The sequence below is a fragment of the Pan troglodytes genome, chromosome 18, assembly GCF_028858775.2.
Source record: "Pan troglodytes isolate AG18354 chromosome 18, NHGRI_mPanTro3-v2.0_pri, whole genome shotgun sequence".
NCBI lineage: Eukaryota > Metazoa > Chordata > Mammalia > Primates > Hominidae > Pan > Pan troglodytes.
The window spans coordinates 34,396,437-34,418,826 of record NC_072416.2 but is presented as its reverse complement, the minus strand read 5'-3'; the positions used below and the strand labels follow the sequence as shown (position 1 = coordinate 34,418,826).

At 52.2% G+C, this 22,390-nt stretch overlaps 2 protein-coding genes across 3 annotated transcripts; one reads left to right on the top strand and one right to left on the bottom strand.

Annotated features, from left to right (window-relative positions):
• Nucleotides 1-12,001: 12,001 nt before the first annotated feature.
• On the top strand, nucleotides 12,002-16,720 carry SEPTIN1 (septin 1). Of its 2 annotated transcripts, none has more exons than XR_010152341.1 (12): nucleotides 12,002-12,127; nucleotides 12,264-12,337; nucleotides 12,497-12,587; nucleotides 12,683-12,769; nucleotides 12,977-13,100; nucleotides 13,387-13,521; nucleotides 13,616-13,733; nucleotides 14,827-14,928; nucleotides 15,319-15,418; nucleotides 15,599-15,835; nucleotides 16,157-16,247; nucleotides 16,337-16,720. XR_010152341.1 is itself a non-coding variant. In XM_001153588.7 (12 exons), the coding sequence occupies exons 1-12, from the start codon at nucleotides 12,058-12,060 to the stop codon at nucleotides 16,421-16,423; spliced, it is 1,245 nt and encodes a 414-aa protein (XP_001153588.2). In that variant the 5' UTR covers nucleotides 12,012-12,057; the 3' UTR covers nucleotides 16,424-16,720. The 2 variants fall into 2 exon arrangements, 1 of the variants encoding a protein (XP_001153588.2); XM_001153588.7 differs by having other exon boundaries at nucleotides 12,012-12,127; nucleotides 15,670-15,835.
• Nucleotides 16,721-16,865: 145 nt separating this feature from the next.
• MYL11 (myosin light chain 11) lies at nucleotides 16,866-20,624 on the bottom strand. Its single transcript, XM_016928813.2, has 7 exons — nucleotides 19,992-20,624; nucleotides 18,944-19,036; nucleotides 18,636-18,711; nucleotides 18,329-18,433; nucleotides 18,158-18,236; nucleotides 17,155-17,203; nucleotides 16,866-17,061 (listed from the first exon to the last, which is right to left on the bottom strand). The coding sequence occupies exons 1-7, from the start codon at nucleotides 19,992-19,994 to the stop codon at nucleotides 16,957-16,959; spliced, it is 510 nt and encodes a 169-aa protein (XP_016784302.1). The 5' UTR covers nucleotides 19,995-20,624; the 3' UTR covers nucleotides 16,866-16,956.
• Between the last annotated feature and the right edge of the window lie 1,766 nt (nucleotides 20,625-22,390).

Sequence of the window (22,390 nt, the reverse complement as noted above, 5' to 3'; positions counted from 1 at the left end):
CTCCGGACAGGTCGGCAGCCCTATAGAGGCCAGGCTCAGGGAGAGGCTGAAGAACAAGCCCTGTTTCCCATCCTGGTGGGCCCCTGGCTGGAGCTGTGTTTCCAGGTTCCCAGGCCCTAGGAGCAAGATCCCAGTATCCGCTGTCTGGGCGGGCTTGGTTTTGGGGTGGAGAGAGTGTCTGGAGGTGTCTTCAGCCCCTCTGCCAATGATGGTGGGGGTAACTGTGGTTTATGTATTAATTCACATTTATTAGCATCTTAGTGCTAAGCCAAGAGTTGGGGATAAAAAGTTGAAACACCTGCAAGATTTGTCCTTGGAGAGCTACCAGTCTAAAGGAGCAAGTACACAAATCACTGAATTTAGAGAATTTAGCTGGGCCTGGTGGCCTGCCCCTGTAATCCCAGCTGAGAGGATTCCCTGAACCTGGGCATTCAAGGATGCAGTGAGCCATGATTGTGGATCGTGCCACTGTACTCCATGCTGGGCAACAGAGCGAGACCCTGTCTCTTTAAAAAAAAAAAAAAAAAAAGAGAGAGAGAGAGAGAATGGGCTGGGCCCAGTGGCTCATGCCTGTAATCCCAGCACTTTGGGAGGCCAAGGTGGGAGGATCACTTAAGGCCAGTAGTTCGAAACCAGCCTAGGCAAAAAAGTGGACCTTGTCTCTACAAAAAAACCCAAAAATTTAGCAGCGCATGGTAGCACATATCTGTGGTCCTGGCTACACTGGAGACTGAGGCAGGAGGATCACCTGAGCCCAGGAGGTTGAGGCTGCAGTAAACCATATTTGTGACACTGCCCTTCAGCCTGGGTAATAGAGCGAGACCCCATCTAAAAAAAAAAAAGAGAAAGAGAGACTGTTAAGGTGGTTATATGGACCCGGCCAGGTGCAGTGGCTCACACCTGTAATCCCAACACTTTGGGAGGCCGAGGCAGGTGAATTACATGAGGTCAGGAGTTTGAGACCAACCTGGCCAACATGGTGAAACCCCGTCTCTACTAAAAATACAAAACTTAGCAGGGCGTGGTGGCACAGGCCTGTAATCCCAGCTACTCAGGAGGCTGAGGCAGGAGTATCACTTGAACCTGAGAGGCGGAGGTTGGAAAGAGCCGAGATCACGCCACTGCATTCCAGCCTGGGTGACAGAGTCAGACTGCGTCTCAAAAAAATAAATAAATAAAATTTAAAAGGCCAGGTGTGGTGCCTCACACCTGTAATCCCAGCCCTTTGGGAGCCAGAGGCAGGAGCTCACTTGAGGTCAGGAGTTCCAGACCAGCCTGGCCAACATGGTGAAACCCCATCTCTACTAAAAATACAAAAATTAGCAGGGCGTGGTGGCAGGCACCTGTAATCCCAGCTACTTGGGAGGCTGAGGCAGGAGAATCACTTGAACCCCAGAGGCGGAGGTTGCAGTGAGCTGAGATCGTGCCATTGCACTCCAGCCTGGGGGACAAGAGCGAGACTTCATCTCAAGAAAAAAAAAAAAAATAGTTATATGGACCAATTCACGACAGTGTGGGAGAACAGGAAGGGTTCTAGTTTGTAGTAATGAATCTCTGTGTGCCTGGCATGCATGGATGTTAGCACTGACAGAAACAGGGACCAGAAATCAACACATAACTATTGATCACTAGCTAATACCTAAACACTGTCCTAGGCCCTGGAAATAAGGAAACTCTTCAGGGAGCTCTTGGCCCAATAGGATATGGAGTTGTCAGATGGTGTGACAGGTTCTATATTGACTGTATGGACAAAATTTTATAGGAGTGTAGCGCACAGAGATACCTTCTGTAGTGTTCAGTGGCTGCAGATACTGTCTTTAAAGCCATTTATGCAGAGTGTGGTTCTTGGCCTTTGTCACTTAATTGCTACTTGACTTTAGGGAAGTTACTTAAGCTTCTGTTTCCCAAACTGTAAAATAGGGATGATAACAGCTAACTTTGATGGTTGAGGATGAATATGTGTAAAGCACTTAGCAAAAGTATCAGCTATTACTCTAATTGGTTTGATTTCGGCAAAGTCCAGACTCTGCCTGGAGTGGGGGCTGAATGAACAACTCCAGGCAGTGGGGGCTGAATAAACAGTGGGCCACATACTAATTGAAAACCTAATATGGGCCAGGCATGGTGGCTCACGCCTGTAATCCCAACACCTCGGGAGGCTGAGGTGGGCAGGTCTCTTGAGTCCAGCAGTTTGAGACCAGCCTGGCCAACATGGTGAAAACCCGTCTCTAAAAAGATACAGGACCGGGGGCGGTGGCTCACTCCTGTAATCCCAGCACTTTGGGATGCCGAGGTGGGCGGATCACGAGGTCAGAAGATTGAGACCATCCTGGCTAACACAGTGAAACCCCGTCTCTACTAAAAATACAAAAAAATTAGATGGGCGTGGTGGCGGGCGCCTGTAGTCCCAGATACTCAGGAGGCTGAAGCAGGAGAATGGCGTGAACCCGGGAGGCGGAGCTTCCAGTTAGCCGAGATCGCGCCGCTGCGCTCCAGCCTGGGCGACCGAGCGATACGCCGCCTCAGGAAAAAATAAAATAAATAAAAAGATACAAAAAAGTTAGCTGGGAGTGGTGGTGCACACCTGTAGTCCCAGCTACTTGGGAGGCTGAGGTGAGAGGATCTCTTGGGCGCGGGAGGTGAAAGTTGCAGGGAGCTGAGATCATGCCACTGCACTCCAGCCTGGGTGACAGAGCAAGACCCTATCCCACCCCCACCCCCCCGCCAAAAAAAAAGGAGAAAGAAAAGGAAAGAGAAAGAAAACCTTAGGCTGGAATCAGTGGCTCACGCCTATAATCCCCACACTTTGGGAGGCTGAGGCAGGTGAATCACCTGAGGTCAGGAGTTCGAGACCAGTTTGGCCAACATGGTGAAACCCCATCTCTACTAAAAAATACAAAAATTAGCCAGATGTGGTGGTACGCGCCTGTAATCCCAGCTACTCGGGAGGCGGAGGCAGGAGAATCGCTTGAACTCGGGAGCCGGAGGTTGCAGTGAGCTGAGATCACACCACTGCATTCCGTTCTGGGCAACAGAACAAAACTCTGTTTAAAAAAAAAAAGAAAAGAAAAAAACTGCCAGGAGCAGTGGCTCACGCCTGTAATCCCAGCACTTTGGTAGGCTGAGGCGGGCGGATCATGAGGTCAGGGGTTGGAGACCAGCCTGACCAACATGGTGAAAACCCGTCTCTACTAAAAATTAAAAAATTAGCTGGAGGTGGTGGCTCTCACCTGTAATCCCAGCTACTCAGGAGGCTGAGGCAGGAGAATCATTTGAACCCGGGAGGCAGAGGTTTCAGTGAGCAGAGATCACTGCACTCCAGCCTGGGCGACAGAGTGAGACTCCGTCTCAAAAAATAAAAATAAAAGAAAACCTAATGTGTGCTAGAAGCTTGAGATCCAAAGATGACTATGGATTATGACCTATCTTCAGAGAGGAAAATAGAGAATAGTTCCGTTTTAATGTGCTGTGAGTTTACATATTAGGAAAGCAGTGAAAGATGAAGATAGAATGTAAGTTTATTCGGCCGGGCGCAGTGGCTCATGCCTCTAATCCCAGCACTTTGGGAGGTCAAGGTGGGCAGATCACGAGGTCAGGAGATCGAGACCATCCTGGCTAACACATTGAAACCCTGTCTCTGGCCTGGCGCGGTGGCTCACGCCTGTAATCCCAGCACTTTGGGAGGCTGAGGTGGGCGGATCACGAGGTCAGGAGATCGAGAGCATCCTGGCTAACACGGTGAAACCCCGTCTCTACTAAAAATATAAAAAAAAAATTAGCCAGGCGTGATGGCGGGCGCCTGTAGTCCCAGCTACTCAGGAGGCTGAGGCAGGAGAATGGCATGAACCCAGGAGGCGGAGCTTGCAGTGAGCCGAGATCACACCACTGCACTCCAGCCTGGGCGACAGAGAAAACTCCATCTCAAAAAAAACAAAACAAAACAAAACAAAAAAAAAAAAACCCCGTCTCTACTAAAAATACAAAAAATTAGCTGGGCGTGGTGGCAGGTGCCTGTAGCCCCAGCTACTCGGGAGGCTGAGGCAGGAGAATCACGTGAACCCGGGAGGGGATGTTGCAGTGAGCCCAGATCGCGCCACTGCACTCCAGCCTGGGCGACAGAGCGAGACTCCGACTCAAAATAAATAAATAAATAAAAATAAAAAAGAATGTAAGTTTATTCATTTGTTCCACAAACATTTCCTGGGTATCCATCAGGTACTGGGCATTTGTGCTGGGAAATAGAAGAAGGTATAAATGGTCAGCATGCCTGCCATATTCATTTGCAGAGCTGCCTAACTCTGACTTTGAGAGGACAAATCCTATAGTTATTAGATCTGAACTTGAATTAATGTCTAAAGATATAGAAGTCCCTCAAGGGATGCAAGGGGGAGGGGAAGAGGTAACTATGAAGACATGATGGCAAGATGAAGAAGAACTAATACAGGCTGGGCATAGTGGCTTACACCTGGAATCCCAGTGCTTTGGAGGCCGAGGCAGGAGAATCATTTGAGGTCAGGAGTTTGGGACCAGCCTGGCCAACATAGTGACCCCATCTCTAAAAAGAAAAAAGAATTAGCCAGGGATGGTGTTGCAAAGCTATAGTCCCAGCTACTTGGGAGGCAGAAGTGAGCCCAGGTGTTCAAGACTGCAATAACCTATGATCGCACTACTACATTCCAGCCTGGGCAACAGAACAAGACCCTGTTTCTAAAAAAAAAAAAAAAAAAAAAAAAAAAAAAACGAATCCAAATTACTAAATAATTACTAAATGGGAAGAGAGCTGTCCACCACACACTGCCCTATATGAAACTCAAGGTACTGCCTTCCTTTGTCGAAGCAAACAAGCCCCAAATATCATATGAATGATTCGCCATAATTAGTTGGAATTAATAAGCATGTAAATGGACTATGGTGTCACTGTTAATTCATATAAACTCTACATTTAACACAATGACCAAGCAAGAGCCTTTTTTTTTTTTTTTTTGAGACAGAGTCTCACTCTGTTGCCCAGGCTGGAGTGCAGTGGCACGATCTCGGCTCACCACAACCTCCGCCTCCCAGGTTCAAGCAATTCTTCTGCCTCAGCCTCCCAAGTAGCTGGGATTACAGACACGCACCACCATGCCCAGCTAATTTTTGTATTATTATTATTATTATTATTATTATTATTTTGAGATGGAGTCTCACTCTGTTGCCTAGGCTGGAGTGCAGTAGCACAATCTCGGCTCACTGCAAGCTACACCTCCCGGGTTCACGCCATTCTCCTGCCTCAGCCTCCCGAGTAGCTGGGACTACAGGCGCCCACCACCACGCCCGGCTAATTTTTTGTATTCTTAGTAGAGAGGGGTTTCACCGTGTCAGCCAGGATGATCTCGATCTCCTGACCTCGTGATCCGCCCGCCTCGGCCTCCCAAAGTGCTGGAATTACAGGCATGAGCCACTGCGCCCAGCCAATTTTTGTATTTTTAGTAGAGACAGAGTTTCACTTTGTTGGCCAGGCTAGTCTCGAACTCCTGATCTCATGATCCGCCTGCCTCAGCTTCCCAAAGTGCTGGGATTACAGGCGTGAGCCACCACGCCCGGCCACAAGAGCCTTTTTTACAGGGTTGTTTTCTTTTTGTTGTTGTTGTTTTTGTTTTTATTTTTATTTATTTTTATCTTTAATTTTCTTTTGAGATAGAGTCTTACTCTGTCGCCCAGGCTGGAGTGCAGTGGCGCAGTCTCGGCTCACTGCAACCTCCGCATCCTGAGTTCAAGCAATTCTCCTGCCTCAGCCTCCTGAGTAGCTGAGATTACTGGTGTGCAGCACCACGCCCGGCTAATTTTTGTATTTTTTTTTTAGTAGAGATGGGGTGTCGCCATGTTGGCCAGGCTGGTCTTGAACTCCTGACCTCAGGTGATCCACCCACGTTGATCTCCCAAAGTGCTGGGATTACAGGCATGAGCCACCGCGCCCGGACTGTGGTTGTTTTTTTTGAGACAAGGTCTCGCCCTATTGCCACTGCACCTGGCCTGGCATTAATATGTACAAATGCTTAAAATATATACCTTGGTGCAGTGGCTGTAATCCCAGGACTTTGGGAAACCAAGAAGGGAGGATTGTGTGAGTTCAGGAGTTCAAGACCAGCCAGGGCAACATAGCAAGATCTTGTCTTTACTAAAAATCAAAAAGCTTAACTGGGTATGGTGGTGAACACCTGTAGTCCCAGCTAAAACAAACACAAAAACTAAAACAAAAACAGATAATGTACATGTGCATGTATCATAGAAAGATGTAGAGAACAGGCCTGGTGTGGTGGCTCACACCTGTAATCCTAGCACTTTGGGAGGCTGAGGTGGGTGGATCACCTGAGACTGGGAATTCGAGACCAGCCTGACCAACATTGAGAAACCCCATCTCTACTAAAAATACAAAAAAAATTAGCCAAGCGTGGTGGTGCATGCCTGTAATCAATCCCAGCTACTTGGGAGGCTGAGGTAGGAGAATCGCTTGAACCCAGGAGGCGGAGGTTGTGGTGAGCCGAGATGGCGCCATTGCACTCTAGCCTGGGCAACAAGAGAAAAACTCCCTCTCCAAAAAAGAAAAAAAAAAGATGTAGAGAACACATGAAGCAACAAAAGCATGTTTCCAAAGTTATAATGTGACCCTATTTTTATAAATATAAACAGTGTGTATACATATATATAGGCGTACGAGAAGGATAAATACTAATATTGGGTTATAGAAAGATAGTGATTGGGAGGCCAAGGTGGGCAGAGCACCTGAGGTCAGAAGTTCAAGATCAGCCTGGACAACATGGTGAAACCCTGTCTCTACTAAAAATACAAAAATTAGTCAGGTATGATGGCAGGCATCTGTAATCACAGCTAGTCGGGAGGCTGAGGCAGGAGAATCACTTGAACCCAGGAGGCAGAGGATGCAGTGAGCTGAGATCGCGCCATTGTACTCCAGCCTGGGTGACGAGGAAAACTCTGTCTTTTTTTGGTTTTGTTTTGTTTTGGAGAGGAAGTCTCACTCTTGTCCCCCAGGCTGGAGTGCGATGGTGCGATCTCCACTCACTGCAACCTCCGCCTCCCGGGTTCAAGTGATTCTCCTACCTCAGCCTCCCGAGTAGCTGGGATTACAGGCATGCACCACCATGCCTGGCTAATTTTTGTATTTTTAGTAGAGACAGGATTTCAACATGTTGGCCAGGCTGGTCTTGAACTCCCGACATCAGGTGAACCGCCCACCTAGGCCTCCCAAAGTGCTGGGATTACAGGAGTGAGCCAAGGTGCCCCGCCGAAACACTGTCTTTAAAAAAAAAAAAAAAAAAGGCCGGGCGCGGTGGCTCACGCCTGTAATCCCAGCACTTTGGGAGGCCAAGGCGGGCGGATCACAAGGTCAGGAGATCGAGACCGTCCTGGCTAACATGGTGAAACCCCGTCTCTACTAAAAATACAAAAAATTAGCCGGGCCTGGTGGCGGGCGCCTGTATTTCCAGCTACTTGGGAGGCTGAGGCAGGAGAATGGCATGAACCCAGGAGGTGGATCTTGCAGTGAGCTGATATCACGCCACTGCACTCCAGGCTGGGTGACAGAGCGAGACTCCGTCTCAAAAAAAAAAAAAAAAAAAAAAAGTCCAGGCGCAGTGGCTCACGCCTGTAATCCCAGCACTTCGGGAGGCTGAGGCGGGTGGATCACAAGGTCAAGAGATCGAGACCATCCTGGCTAACACAGTGAAACCCCATCTCTACTAAAAATACAAAAAAATTAGCCAGGCATGGTGGTGGGCACCTGTAGTCCCAGCTATTCGGGAGGCTGAGGCAGGAGAATGGCATGAACCCTGGAGGCAGAGCTTGCAGTGAGCCAAGATCGTGCCACTGCACTCCGGCCTGAGCGACAGAGCAAGACTCTGTCTCAAAAAAAAAAAAAAAAAAGGCCAGTTGCAGTGGCTCATACCTGTAATCCCAGCACTTTGGGATGCCAGAAGTTCGAGACCAGCCTGACCAACATGGTGAAACCCCATCTCTACTAAAAATACAAAATTACCTGGGCATGGTGGCACATGCCTGTAATCCTAGCTACTCGGGAGGCTGAGGCAGGAAAATCACTTGAACCCGGGAGGCGGAGGTTGCAGTGAGCCGAGATCACACCATTGCACTCCAGCTTGGACAACAAGAGTGAAACTACAAGAGCGAAACTCCATCTCAAGAAAAAAAAAAATGGTGATATCACATTAAAAAATATATTTTTTTCGAGGTAGGGTCTGGCTCTGTCACACAGACTGGACGATCCTCCCACCTCAGCCTTCTGAGTAGCTGGGACCACAGGTGCATGCCACCATGCCCAGCTAATTTTTGTATTTTTTGTAGACGTGGGGTTTCACCATGTTCCCCAGGCTGGTCTCGAATTCCTGAGCTTAAGCCATCCTCCTGCCTCAGCCTCCCAAAGTGCTGGGATTACAGGCATGAGCCACCACTCCCGGCCCACATTTAAATGTTTATATTTCAATTGCATTTTATAATTTTTCTATGAAAACATGTGTTGGTTGTACAATAAATAGATAAATATATGTCATCCTAAATTTTGTATTTTTTTTGAGACAGGGTCTCACTCTGTCACCCATGCTAAAGTGTAGTGACACCACAGTGACTCATTGCAGCCTCAAATTCCTGAGCTCAAGTGATCCTCCTGCCTCAACCTCCCAACTAGCTGGGACAACAATTGTGCACCACGATGCCCAGCTAATTTTTTTTTTTAATTTGTAAAGACAGGATCTCACTGTGTTGCTCAGGCTGGTCTCAAACTCCTGGCCTCAAGTGATCCTCCCACCTCGGCCTCCCAAAGTGCTGAGATTACAGACATGAGCCACTGCCTGGCCTACATGTTATCCTCTTTTTTATTTATTTTTTTAATACAGATCGGGTCTTGCTATGTTGACCAGACTGGTCTTGAACTCCTAGCCTCAAGCAATCCTCCCACCTCAGCCTCCCAAAACACTGGGATTACAGGCGTGAACCACCACGCCCAACATTTTTTTTTTTTCCTTTAAACATGTTATTCTGTCAAAGGCTGTTGAATAACTCAGAGAAGAGTTGATCAGGGTCTGAACCCAAAGCAAGTTAATGGCATGGAGAGTGTGAAGAAAAGGGGACCAATTTTTCTGAAGGATAGGTGGGAATTGGAAACTCACTGGAAACACTTGTGGGGAGTGAGAGTGGGAGGAGTTCAGAAAGTTTTTTTTCCTTTTTTTTGAGACAGAGTCTTGCTCTGTCACCAGGCTGGAGTGCAGTGGTGTGATCTTGGCTCACTGCAACCTGTGCCTCCTGGGTTCAAGTGATTCTTGTGCCTCAGCCTCCCAAGTAGCTGGGATTACAGGCACACGCCACCACACCCAACTAATTTTTGTATTTTTAGTAGAGACGGGGTTTCACCATGTTGGCCAGGATGGTCTCGATCTCCTGACCTTCTGATCTGCCTGCCTTGGCCTCCCCAAGTCCTGGGATTACAGGTGTGAACCACCACACCCAGCTGATTTCAGAATTTTAACTCAGACCGTAGAGATGCTCAACCTGGTGAGAGATGCAGGAGGAAGGCCGGTGGTGGAGTGCTGAGAGGTAACATGATCCCTGCCCTTTGCTTATTTATTTATTTATTTATATTATTATTATTATTATTATTACTATTTGAGAAAGAGTTTTGCTCTTGTTGCCCAGATTGGAGTGCAATGGCACAATCTCAGCTCACCGCAAACTTCGCCTCCCAGGTTCAAGTGATTCTCCTGCTTCAGCTCCCGTGTAGCTGGGATTACAGGCATGCGCCATCATGCCCTGCTAATTTTGTATTTTTAGTAGAGTCAGGGTTTCTCCATATTGCTCAGGCTGGTCTCGAACTCCTGACCACAGGTGATCTGCCTGACTCAGCCTCCCAAAGTGCTGGGATTACAGGCATGAGCCACCGCGCCTGGCCTACTTATTTATTTTTTTGAGACGGAGTCTTGCCCTGTCGCCCAGGCTGGAGTGCAGTGGCAGGATCTTGGCTCACTGCAACCTACGCCTCTCAGGTTCTAGCAATTCTCCTGCCTCAGCCTCCCTAGTAGCTGTGATTACAGGCGTGCACCACCATGCCTGGCTAATTTTTGTATTCTTAGTAGAGATGGGGGTTTCACCATGTTGGCCAGGCTGGTCTCGAACTCCTGGCCTCAATTGATCCGACTGCCCTGTCCTCCCAAAGTGCTGGAATTACAGGCATGAGCCACCGCACCCAGCCCCCCTTTCCAGATTCTTAACAGTCCCTAGATGGTATTAAGTAGCATTTTTGTTTGTTTGTTTTTTGTTTTTTGAGACGGAGTCTTGCTCTGTCACCAGGCTGGAGTGCAGTGGCACGATCTTGGCTCACTGCAACCTTCACCTCCTGGGTTCAAGCAATTCTGCTTTAGCCTCCTGAGTAGCTGGGACTACAGGCAATGCCACCATGCCCAGCTAATTTTTTGTATTTTTAGTAGAGATGGGGTTTCACCATGTTGGCCAAGATGGTCTCAATCTCTTGACCTCGTGATCTGCCCGACTCAACCTCCCAAAGTGCTGGGATTACAGGTGTGAGCCACCGCAGCGGTCCTGAGGTAGATTTGTTTGTTTGTTTGTTTGTTTGAGATAGGGTCTTGCTCTGTTGCCCAGGATGGAGTGTAGCGGTGCAATCTCTGCTCACTGCAACCTCCACCTCCTGGGCTCAAGCAATTCTCTTGCCTCAGATTCCCAAGTAGCTGGAATTATAGGTACGCACCACCATGCCTGGCTAATTTTTGTATTTTTGCTAGACAGGGTCTCGCCATGTTGGCCAGGCTGGTCTTGAACTCCTGGCCTCAAGTGATCCACCCACCTCGGCCTCCCAAAGTGCTGGGATTACAGGTGTGAGCCACCACGCCAGCCAGGTGCTGGGAATCTGAAGGAGGGACAATGACCCTGCCTAGGGTAGGTGGAGAGATTGCATAGAGGCAGAGCCCTTGGAAAGAAACACTTGAAGGATGAGGAAGAGTTTAACTGATTCAGAAAAAGGAAAAACTCAATGTGGGTAGAGAGCCAAGGACGTGTGGAAGAGTGAGAGATGGGGTGATGAGGCCAGCTGAGGGAGGCTTTGGCAGTCAGGCCAGAATTCAGACTTGACTCTGAGTTACTGGGGAGTTCCTGAAGGATTTTGAGCAGTGGAGTTCTTTGGCCAGGATTCTGAAGGAAAATCTCTCAGGCAGTGGTGTCCAAAGACCTGGAGTCCTTTTATGAATCCATTGTCTGAGCTGGAAAATGTATGGCTTCACCCACTCCCAATCCCATCATGGCTTCTGGTCCACTTAAACCATGAGAACTTTTTTCTTTTTCTTTTTTTGAAACAGCATTGGCCTGGCATGGTGGCTCACGCCCGTAATCCCAGCAGTTTGGGAGGCTGAGGCGGGCAGATCACGAGGTCAGGAGATCGAAACCATCCTGGCTAACACGGTGAAATCTCGTCTCTACTAAAAACACAAAAAAATTAGCCAGGCGCGGTAGCAGGTGCCTGTAGTCCCAGCTACTCTGGAGGCTGAGGCAGGAGAATGGCGGGAACCCGGGAGGTGGAGCTTGCAGTGAGCCGAGATGGCGCCACTACACTCCAGCCTGGGCAACAGAGCGAGACTCCGTCTCAAAAAAAGAAAGAAAGAAAGAAAAAGAAACAGGGTTTTGCTGTGTTGCTCAGGCTGGAGTGTAGTGGTGTGATCACAGCTCACTGCAGTCTTGATCTTCTGGGCTCATGCAATCCTCCCACCTCAGCCTCCCCAGTAGCTGGGACTACAGGATTGTACCAACATGCCTGGCTAATTTTTTAATGTTTTGTAGAGATGGTAGAGGGGCACGTCCCTCTGTTGCCCAGGTTGGTCTGGAACTCCTTGGCTCAAGCTGTCCTCCCTCCTCTGCCTCCCAAAGTGCTGAGATTACAGGCGAGAGCCACCTTGCCCGTCCTGGGAACTGTTTTCTAATCAGCTCATCAAAACCTTCATCTCCCCTGCTAACAAAGGGAGCCACTTCCTTCCTCTCTGCACATACCCCATGTCTCACCACGATGATGGAGCTACAGTGGGACTTGGAATCCAGATGTGTGAAGGATGGAGGGTTGAAGGTACGTAGACAGGTGATGGGCAAAGGGGTTCAGGAGGTGGTAACCCCAGGTGTTCTTGGCCTTGGCCTTCCCCACCTCTCTGGGACTGGGCCAGTTTGAGCATCTCAGCTGCCTCTTCTGCCCGCCCCCTTGTTAGCCGCACTCAGCTTCCTGCCCCACCAGAGGAAGTGGGGAGAGACGGCAGGTGCAGTGATGGCTGGCGGAGTCATGGTGAGTCCTTACACCCGGAAACCTGGGCATCTCGGCCCCCAGCCCCCATGCCTGGGGTCCCCAGACCCCACTGACTCTTCCTAGCCCAGGAACTCAAGTGATCCTGGGGACCCTGCCTGCCATTGCCAGCAGCCTCATATTGTCCACCCCCATCCATAGGACAAGGAGTACGTGGGTTTTGCTGCCCTCCCCAACCAGCTGCACCGCAAGTCTGTCAAGAAGGGGTTTGACTTCACGCTAATGGTGGCAGGTCTGGGGGTTTTGGAGAGGGAACTGCGGAGGGGATGTCCTTAGGAGACCCTGGCTGTCCCCTCCCCTGACCAGTTGGGCCTGTTCTGTCCACAGGGGAGTCAGGCCTAGGGAAATCCACCCTCATCAACAGCCTCTTCCTCACCAACCTCTATGAGGATCGCCAGGTGCCAGAGGCCAGTGGTAAGACCCTCCCCACCCTCTCGAGGCAGTAGCCCCTGTCCCCAGGTTACACCCTAGTCTTTTCCATCTGGGGACTCAGGTAGTTGACTGCTTTTTTTGAGACTTTCCTCCCCTGGGAAATGGGTGCAGGCAACTGTGATATTGACAAAGGAAATTAATTCTGCCTCAGAGCCTCCCCGGATCCCTGACCTCTCCCCCATCCCACAGCTCGCTTGACACAGACCCTGGCCATTGAGCGCCGGGGCGTAGAGATTGAGGAAGGGGGTGTGAAAGTGAAGCTGACCCTTGTGGACACACCTGGCTTTGGGGACTCAGTGGACTGCTCTGACTGGTGAGGAAGAGGAAAGGGGACAGAGGCTCAGCCTTTCACAGTGGCGACTCCCTGGAGAGTTACAGGACTGGTTTGTGCTGGCTCCCTATCTCAAAAGGTGGTGTCTGTTTCAGAGGGCCACTGGGTCCCTGTGCTTCTTGATGACTCACCTAGGCCCCCACCAGTTCCCCTTAATGTCTTTGGAGGGAGCCAAAGAAATGACATTCTACTCCCACAGTCCTGGCTAGCCTTGCCCCCTGCCCTCTGGCCTTTGATCTCTGACCTCACATCCTCTCCCCACACCCAGCTGGCTTCCGGTGGTGAAATTCATCGAGGAGCAATTTGAGCAGTACCTTAGGGATGAGAGTGGCCTGAACCGGAAGAACATCCAGGACTCCCGAGTCCACTGCTGCCTCTACTTCATCTCACCCTTCGGCCGGGGGTCTGGTGGGGGGATCCTGGGGGCTGGGGCATTTAGGGAGGGCTGGGGGGTCTCTGCCCCCTGAGGCTGGGCAATGACCAATCCCTGGGTGCAGGCTCCGGCCCCTAGATGTGGCCTTCCTCCGGGCAGTACACGAGAAAGTCAACATCATCCCAGTCATTGGCAAAGCAGATGCTCTGATGCCCCAGGAAACCCAGGCCCTCAAGCAGAAGGTGTGAGTGATGACCTCTGACCTTTGACCCCATGTGAGGCCAAACCTGATTTCAGCTTAGACTTCTTTGATCTTGAAGTGGCCTTTCTGGAGCATGGTGCATCAGGCTAGATTGTAGGAGAAGCTTCTGAGGAAGGCGGGTGGTAAGCCGCCAGCATAGCCATGTCTCTGAAGGCTCAAAATAGGCTACATATGCAGCCCCTGGGCTAGATGCCTGGCTGAGGCCTATTTGAGGGCAGGAGCATAGACATGAGAACATAGTGACTTCCCTCTGGCCCCCACCCCGTGTCTTCAGAGCCCTTTCCCACTGTTTCTGCCTATATCTCTCTCGGCCTCTCTTTCTCTCTTTTTTTTTTTTTAGATAGAGTCTCACTCTGTGGCCCAGGCTGCAGTACAGTGGCAAGATCATAGCTCACTGCAGCCTCGAACTTGTAGGCGCAAGTGATCCTCCTGCCTCAGCCTCTTGAGTAGCAGGGACTATAGATGAACACCACCATGCCTGGCTAACATAAAAAATATTTTTTTGGCTGGGCTTGGTGGCAGACACCTGTTAATCCCAGCACTTTGGGAGGCTGAGGTCAGTGGATTGCTTGAGCTGAAGAGTTTAAGACAAGCCACGGCAACATGGTAAAACCCCATCTCTACAAAAAGTACAAAAATTAGCCAGGTGTGGTGGTGTGCACTTGTAGTCCCAGTTACTCAGGAGGCTGAGATGGGAGGATCACCTGAACCTGAGAGGTTGAGGCTGCAGTGAACCAAGATGGAGCCACTGGACTCCAGCCTGGGTGATAGAGTGAAACCTTGTTTCAAAATATATGTGTATATTTTTTGTAGAGATGGGATCTAGCTATATTGCCCAGGCTTCTCCTGGTCTCTTAATGTCTGCCCCATCTTAGAATCTTGTGTTCCTCACCATCTATGTCTCTGAGATTTTGTTTTTGTCTTCCTGTATGTCCATCTCTCCCCATCTCTGTCTTTCATGTCTTTCTCTCTGTCTCTGACCACCCAGTGTCTCTGTGTCTCACTGTCTCTGGTCATGAAATGTCTGTCATTGTGGCCCGTTTCACACTGTCTCTATATCTGTTTCCCCTGAGATCCGGGATCAGTTGAAGGAAGAGGAGATCCACATCTACCAGTTCCCCGAATGTGACTCTGATGAAGATGAAGACTTCAAGAGGCAGGATGCAGAGATGAAGGTGTGGGAAACAAAGAAGGAAGGCAGGCCGGGCACGGTGGCTCACGTCTGTAATCCCAGCACTTTGGGAGGCTGAGACGGGAGGATCCCCTGAGGTCAGGAGTTCCAGACCAGCCTGGGCAACATGGCGAGACCCCACCTCTACTAAAAATACACAAATTAGCCAGGTGTGATGGTGGGCGCCTGTAATTCCAGCTACTCGGGAGGCTGAGGCAGGAGAATCACTTGAACACTCCAGCCTGGGCAATGGAGTGAGACCCTGTCTCAAAAAAAAAAAAAAAAAAAGAGGAAGGGGCAGGAAGCAGAGGAGGCAGGTGTGGAGATTGAAGCTGGGAAAGAGAAAGTTTCTGCCGTGTGAGCCAATGGTGAACCCCTGCCCCCTGCCCTCCAGGAAAGCATCCCTTTTGCAGTCGTGGGATCATGCGAGGTGGTGAGGGATGGCGGGAACCGGCCGGTGAGGGGACGCCGCTACTCCTGGGGGACCGTGGAGGGTGAGTGAGGCCAGGCAGGGGTCCTAAGGCCAGCAGGGAGCCCGGGGCCTCTGGGTCAGGCGCACTCAACATGTGAAGTTGGGGTGGGCTTTGGTCCCAGGGGATCCTAGGAGGAAAGGGGGGTCGCTGGGCTGCAGACCGCGGACCCTCCGCTAGAGTGGCAGCAGGACTTTCCTGTAGACCCGACCCTTACGGGTGGGTTGGACCCGAAACTCCCTGACGTTCGCTGGTCCGCGCCGCCCCCCCTCCAGTGGAGAACCCACATCACTGCGATTTCCTGAACCTGCGACGGATGCTGGTGCAGACACACCTGCAGGACCTGAAAGAGGTGACGCACGATCTGCTCTACGAGGGCTACCGGGCCCGCTGCCTACAGAGCCTGGCCCGGCCTGGGGCTCGCGATCGAGCCAGCCGCAGGTGAGACCCGGGGCGGACAGTATCGGAGCCTCCAAGGTCCCGCCTCACCCATGACCCCGCCCTGAGGCCTCGTCCCCACCACCCGTGACTCCGCCTTCACCACTCAGACCTCTCTCTCTCTCCCTCCCTCCCTCCCTCCCTCCCTCTCTCCCTCTCTCCCCCTCTCCCCCTCTCTCCCCACCCGCTTTGCCTCCGGCCCTAACCTCAAGGACCTGGCTCCGCCTCCTAGACCCCAACCTCGCCCCAGGCCCTGCCTCCTGGGCCTCACCCACAACCTCAGGTCCCGCTCCTGATTCCTGTCCCCTTCCCACTGTCCCGCAGTAAGCTTTCCCGCCAGAGCGCCACGGAGATCCCGCTGCCCATGCTGCCTCTGGCGGACACCGAGAAGCTGATCCGCGAGAAAGACGAAGAGGTGAGCACGCACCTCGCTTCCCCCCGACCGATGCCCCAGGTCCCCCTCTGGCCTCGCCAGGTCACCGCCTGCAATCTCGCCCTGCACAGCTGCGCCGCATGCAAGAGATGCTGGAGAAGATGCAGGCCCAAATGCAGCAGAGCCAGGCCCAGGGCGAGCAGTCAGACGCCCTCTGAGGCCACGCCCCGCCCGGCCTTACCTCGGCTCCGCCTTCAGTCGGCCTCTTGTCCAATCCCCGCGCCCCACACTGCCCAGCGCCCCCCGGGACCTCCGCGGGTGCCGCCCTCGCGCGGGCTAGGGGGAGGTTCTCCCAGCCTGAGTCCGTAGCCCCGCCCCGGCGCTGGTCCCGCCCACCCAGACACCGCCCACTTCCCGGCCCGGGGCCTGCACAATCTCCGACCGCATCACTGTCTTCCGGAGTCCCCCTTCTTCTCCCAGACTCTGTCTTCAATAAAAACTGAGCTTCCCGCGGCCACGCGAGCCTTCTCCTTCCTTGCGGAAAAAGGCGGCGGGCGTAGATTGTGGGGCCGACCCCCGCAGGCCTCCAGGCCGCATCCATTCATTTGTGGGGCGCTCCCACCTGAGGCCCTCGCGCAGACACTCTGAAGGCGCCGCCCATAAGAAACAAAGATCAGTTAAATTTTATTGGGAGCCGGGGTGGAGGTCGGGCCGAACAGAAGCGTTGGGCAGCGGAGGCCCGCGGGGGCCCCTACTCCTGGTCCTTGGCGTCGCCGTGCGTGATGACATAGCAGATGTTTTTGTAGTCGACGTTGCCGCCCACGTCGGGGGGGAAGGCCGCCCACATGTTCTTGATCTGGGGAAAGACGTAGGGGCGTCTCGCACAGGCCCTTAGTCTCCCCGGCCCCAGCCCCTTTGCTGCTCCGGCCCCGCCCCGGTCCCCACTCACCTCCTCCTGGGAGAAGCGGTCACACTGCGTGGTCAGCAGCTCCTCCAGGCTGGAGAGAGGTGACACAAGGGGAGTTGCGATTGGGTTCCTGGTTCCTTTCCACTCCCTCGCACCTCATCCCCGATGCCAGCCCCAGCCTCCCCTGAAAACCCAGGTCACTCTACTTCCTTCATTGGCCTCCCAGACACTCGCTTTTGCCCTCTCCGCCCACATTTGCTGTGAAAATGCAATCTTACCGCCCATTACCACAATCTTAACTACTCCCTTACCTCTGGCAGTGCCTAACCCTTTGTAGGAATTTTTGGGTTTTTGTTTGTTTTGAGACAGGGTCTCACCCTGTCGCCCAGGCTGGAATGCAGTGGTTTGATCACGGCTCACTGCAACCTGGAACTCTTGGGCTCAAGGGATCTTCCTGCCTCAGCCTCCGGAGTAGCTGGGACTATAGGTGTTTGCCACCACTCCCGCGAATTTTTTTTTTTTCTTTTTTTTGGAGACGGAGTTTTGCTATTGTCGCCCAGGTTGGAGGGCAGTGGCGTGATCTTGGCTCACTGCAACCTCCGACTCCAGGGTTCAAGCGATTCTCATGTCCCAGTCTCCCTAGTAGCTGGGACTACAGGCACCCGCCACCACGCCCAGCTAATTTTTGTATTTTTAGTAGACGGGGTTTCACCGTGTTGGCCAGGCTGTTCTTGGACTCCTGACCTCACATGATCCGCCCGCCTTGGCCTCCCAAAGTGCTGGGATTACAGGCATGAGCCACTGTGCCCGGCCAGCCCACGAATTTTTTAGTTAAGTTTTTAGAAACAGGGTCATGCTGTGTTATCCAGGCTGATCTCAAACTCCTGTCCTCAAGTAAATCCTCCTGCCTCTGCCTCCCAAAGCACTGGGATTATAGGCCTGAGCCACAGGGCCCAGTCTTGGTAGAAATTTAAGGAGGCTGTCAGTGTGGGAGCAGCTGGTGGAGTGGGGGAAGGGTCGGAAGGGTGGGGGAGCCGATGCTTACAACTTCTTCTTGATGGTGCCCTTTCCCTCAGGGTCCAGGACCTTGAAGGCTCCGGTGATCACATCCTCAGGGTCGGCACCTGTGGGGGTCAGAGGGCACATGAAGCTGATGGGTCCCTGAAGGGTCTGGGAAACGGCAGCCGGGGCCTTGGACCCAGGACACTCCACTCACCCTTGAGCTTCTCCCCGAACATGGTCAGGAAGACGGTGAAGTTGATGGGACCACTGGCTTCCTTCATCATGGCATCCAACTCCTCATTCTTCACATTGAGGCGGCCTGGAGGGGGTTGGGGGAAGCATGGGCTGGAGCAGGCTCCTGGGGCCAGGCCTGCGCTTCCCACTAATTCAGCTGATCCCATTCATTTTTCAGCTGGGTAGACTGAGGCCCAAGGTGGAGCTGACAGGGCTGGAACACAAGGCCACTGAATTTCCTAGACTCTGCAGCCTTGAATATTCCCACCTGGGGGTAGGGGGCTCACCCATGGCTGCGAAGGTGTCCCGAAGGTCCTCCTTGTCTATAATACCATCACGGTTCTGGTCGATCACAGTGAAGGCCTGGGGAGGGCCGTGGTGGGGAGGGTTAGGTCCCCCATGGCCCAGCCTCAGCATCCCTACCCCAGGAGGATCAGATGCTGGCTCTCAGCCAACTGTCCTCTTCCACCCCAAGCAGAGAGGGGAGGAAGGAATTCTAAACCTTTCCCCTCCTTCAAGCAGGTGCACATTCCAGGGAGAGGGCCAGCAGGGTTGCTTTTGGTCAGCCTTCCAGTTTCCCCGTCCCCTCACCCACCTCTTTGAACTCCTGGATCTGAGTCTGGTCGAACATGGAGAAGACACTGGAGCTTCCGCCCTCTACTGTCCTTCTCTTGGCCCTCTTGGGTGCCTGGAGGGTGAGGGTTGAACAAAGGGGCCCATGGACCAGTCCCTCCACCTCTCTGGGGGCAATGGATTAAGATTCAGAATTCTTCGAGTCCCTGTTCCTAAAGCAGCCCTTTGGCCTGAGTCTCCCCTTCCTTGGGACCTCTTTGCTGAGGGGGCTTGCTTTGATTGCATTCCCCAAATTCCCATCTGTGGCTCCTGGGTCTCCAACTCTCCATCCCCCACAATGGGTGGAAGCTTCCTTATCTTCTCAGTGTCCTGAGCCTAGCTCCTCTGAGCCTCAGACTTGCTGTGTGACCCCAGCCACTCATTTGCCCTGTTTGAGCCTCTACTTTTCTTTTCTTTTTTTTTTTTTGAGACAGAGTCTTGCTCTGTCACCCAGGCTGGAGTGCGGTGCTGCGATCTTGGCTTACCGCAACCTCTGCCTCCCGGGTTCAAGTGATTCTTATGCCCCAGCCTCCGTAGTAGCTGGGATTACAGGCATGCACCACCATGCCCAGTTAATTTTTGTATTTTTAGTGGAGACGGGGTTTCGCCTGTTGGCCAGGCTGGTCTCGAACTCCTGGCTTCAAGTGATCCAACCACCTTGGCCTCCCAAAGTGCTGGGATTACAGGCGTGAACCACAGCACCTGGCCTGAGCCTCTACTTTCTCATTTGTAAAATGGGATGGGAGTTATTGCCTGGCTGGTGCCAGAGGGCCCTAGGAAGATGGAGTACAAGAACGAATGGATCAGGCTTTGAGAGGGACTGGGTCCCTGTGAGTTGAATGTCTGGGCGGATTATCATTGATTGGATCCTTTAGGCCATCACACAGTCTGTTTTCTATCAGTGATGCCGAGAAAGAGATGAGCATCCTTTTAACTTTTTGTTGGACTGGGAACCAGCTACTTTCTTTCAAAGGGTGAGGCTGCCCTGAGGTCTAAGGGATCTGGGCAGGGGTTGGAGGATTCTCACTCACCATGTCTTCAGTCTCCGGGGGGCAAGGCAGCGGCTCCGGCTGGAAAGAAGCAAGGAGTCAGCATGGGGCAGTCCCTCTGGGGTTATATAGTCCTGCCCCAGGGAGCCCTTAACATACCAAGGTAACCTTAGCCCTGCGGGTGCCCACCCCAGATACCAAAATAGCCCAACTCAGGGCCTCTCCTTTCTTGGAGGGCTGGCAGCAGCTGGAGCCCAGGGGGGAGGAAGGGGGGAGCATGTCTTGCGATGCATGTCTCACTAGGGCCTGGGCAAGAAGGGATGTTCTTTCTCCCAAAGAGGGGCTGGAATGTGCCAGAGTTTAGAGGGGACGCAACCCAAGGCATCATTCTGGGAGATAAATGAACCAGATCCTGTACCCCTGAGTGGGGTGGGCTCAGATTTAAACCCAGTAAATGTCTGGGTGCAGTGGTTCACACCAGTAATCCCAGCACTTTGGGAAGCTGAGGCGGGAGGATTGCTTGAGGCCAGGAGTTCAGGACCAGCCTGGGCAACATAGTGAGACCCCTGTCTCCCTTTTTATTTTTTTAGACAGTCTCGCTCTGTCTCCCAGGCTGGAGTGCAGTAGTGTGATCTCGGTTCACTGCAACCTCCACCTCCCCTGTTCAAGTGATTCTCCTATCTTGGCCTCCCGAGTAGCTGGGATTATAGGTGTGCCATGAAGCCAGGCTAATTTTTTTTTTCTGTATTTTTAGTAGAGACAGGGTTTCACCATGTCGGCCAGAGTGGTCTCAATCTTCTGACCTGGTGATCCATCCACCTAGGCCTCCCAAAGTGCTGGGATTACAGGTGTGAGCCACTGCGCCTGGCCCCCGTCTCTATTTTAAATTAATAAAATAAACCCAGTAAACATGTATTGAACACACACAGTGTGCCACGTGCTAGGCTGGGCTTTGTGGATGCACTTTGGCAGACACAATCCCTCCACCCCCACATGGTGGAGTTCATAGTCAAGTGTGTGTAAGTGTGAGGGTGGTGAGAAAGAGCCATCTGTGGAAGCTGAGGGATCAGGTGGGTCTCCTACCTCCCTTCAAGGAGAGGGGAATTTTTTTTTCTTTTCTTTTTTTTTTTTTTTTTTTTGAGATGGAGTCTTGCTCTTGTCGCCCAGGTGGGAGTGCAATGGTGCGATCTCGGCTTACTGCAACCTCCGCCTTCTGGGTTCAAGTGATACTTCTGCCTCAGCCTCCTGAGTAGCTGGGATTCCAGGCACCCGCCACCATGCCCAGCTACTTTTTTTTTTTTTTTTTTTTGAGATGAAGTCTCGTTTTGTTATCCAGGCTGGAGTGCAGTGGCGTGATCTTGGCTCACTGTAACCTCCGCCTCCCGGGTTCAAGTGATTCTCCTGCTTCAGCCTCCCGAGTAGCTGGGACTACAGGCGCGTGTCACCACGCCCGCCTAATTTTTTTGTATTTTTAGTAGAGACGGGGTTTCCCCGCGTTAGCCAGGATGATCTCGATCTCCTGACCTTGTGATCTGCCTGCCTCGGCCTCCCAAAGTGCTGGGATTACAGGCATGAGCCACCGTGCCCGGCATCTAATTTTTTGTATTTTTAGTAGAGATGGCGTTTCACCATGTTGGCCAGGCTGGTCTCGAATTCCGACTTCAGATGATCCACCCGTCTCGACCTCCCAAAGTGCTCAAAGTGCTGGGATTACAGGCATGAGCCACCGCGCCGAGCCAAGAGGGATTTTTTGAGGCAAGATGCTTTGTGGTCTCAGGTTTTGTGCTGGGCCTTGGTTTCCCCTCTGTAAAAGGGAGATGTAGTTCCCATCCCACAGAACTTGCCTTATAACTAATAGAGACAGGAATGAATGCAGAAACTGACATACCAGAGCTGGTCAGGAGCCCAGAAGTGGAGGGCGCAGCAGCCCTGTCTAGGAGTATGGGAGTGGCTTCACGAGGGCCAGGGAGTCAGGTGCAGGTGGAGGAGCAGATGTGCTGGGCGGAGGGCATGGCCTGAGCAAAGGCCTGGAGAGCGGAAGATCAGAAGTGTTCAGGTGGCCAGAATTGTGATGGGGCTGGTGACCAGCCCCTGAGGGGCCTTTGCCAGGCACAGGACGGAGACCCTGGGGAACCTTGGAAAGGTTTCATGCAGAAGAAGGATGTGATCTAGTATGAGTCTAGAATATTTTCTCTGGGTACTGGTGTGGAGGCTGGAACTCAGGAGGGGAGGAAAAGACCCTAAAAGGACAGCCAGCTGGTCACTTTCTGTGAGGTGCCTTGATGGCCAGTGGCAGCTCACTTCATTCTGGCCAAGAGCCAGCTTGGCTGATTGTGTGACTTTGATGTACCCTCTCTTCTCCCTCTGGGCCTCAGTGACCCAGTCCCCTCCATGCAGCAGAAGTCTGGAAAAATAGTGGCTGAGGAAGCCCCAAGTTGGCA

Excerpts from the sequence above, each read along its gene's own strand:
- SEPTIN1 (XM_001153588.7), top strand. The coding sequence starts at position 12,058 with ATGTCTCACCACGATGATGGAGCTACAGTGGGACTTGGAATCCAGATG. Across the intron at positions 12,588-12,682 it reads CTTCACGCTAATGGTGGCAG|GGGAGTCAGGCCTAGGGAAA; the intron begins GTCTGGGGGTTT and ends TTCTGTCCACAG. Across the intron at positions 16,248-16,336 it reads TCCGCGAGAAAGACGAAGAG|CTGCGCCGCATGCAAGAGAT; the intron begins GTGAGCACGCAC and ends CGCCCTGCACAG.
- MYL11 (XM_016928813.2), bottom strand. Across the intron at positions 18,434-18,635 it reads GGACACCTTCGCAGCCATGG|GCCGCCTCAATGTGAAGAAT; the intron begins GTGAGCCCCCTA and ends AACCCCCTCCAG. Across the intron at positions 17,204-18,157 it reads GGCACCATCAAGAAGAAGTT|CCTGGAGGAGCTGCTGACCA; the intron begins GTAAGCATCGGC and ends ACCTCTCTCCAG.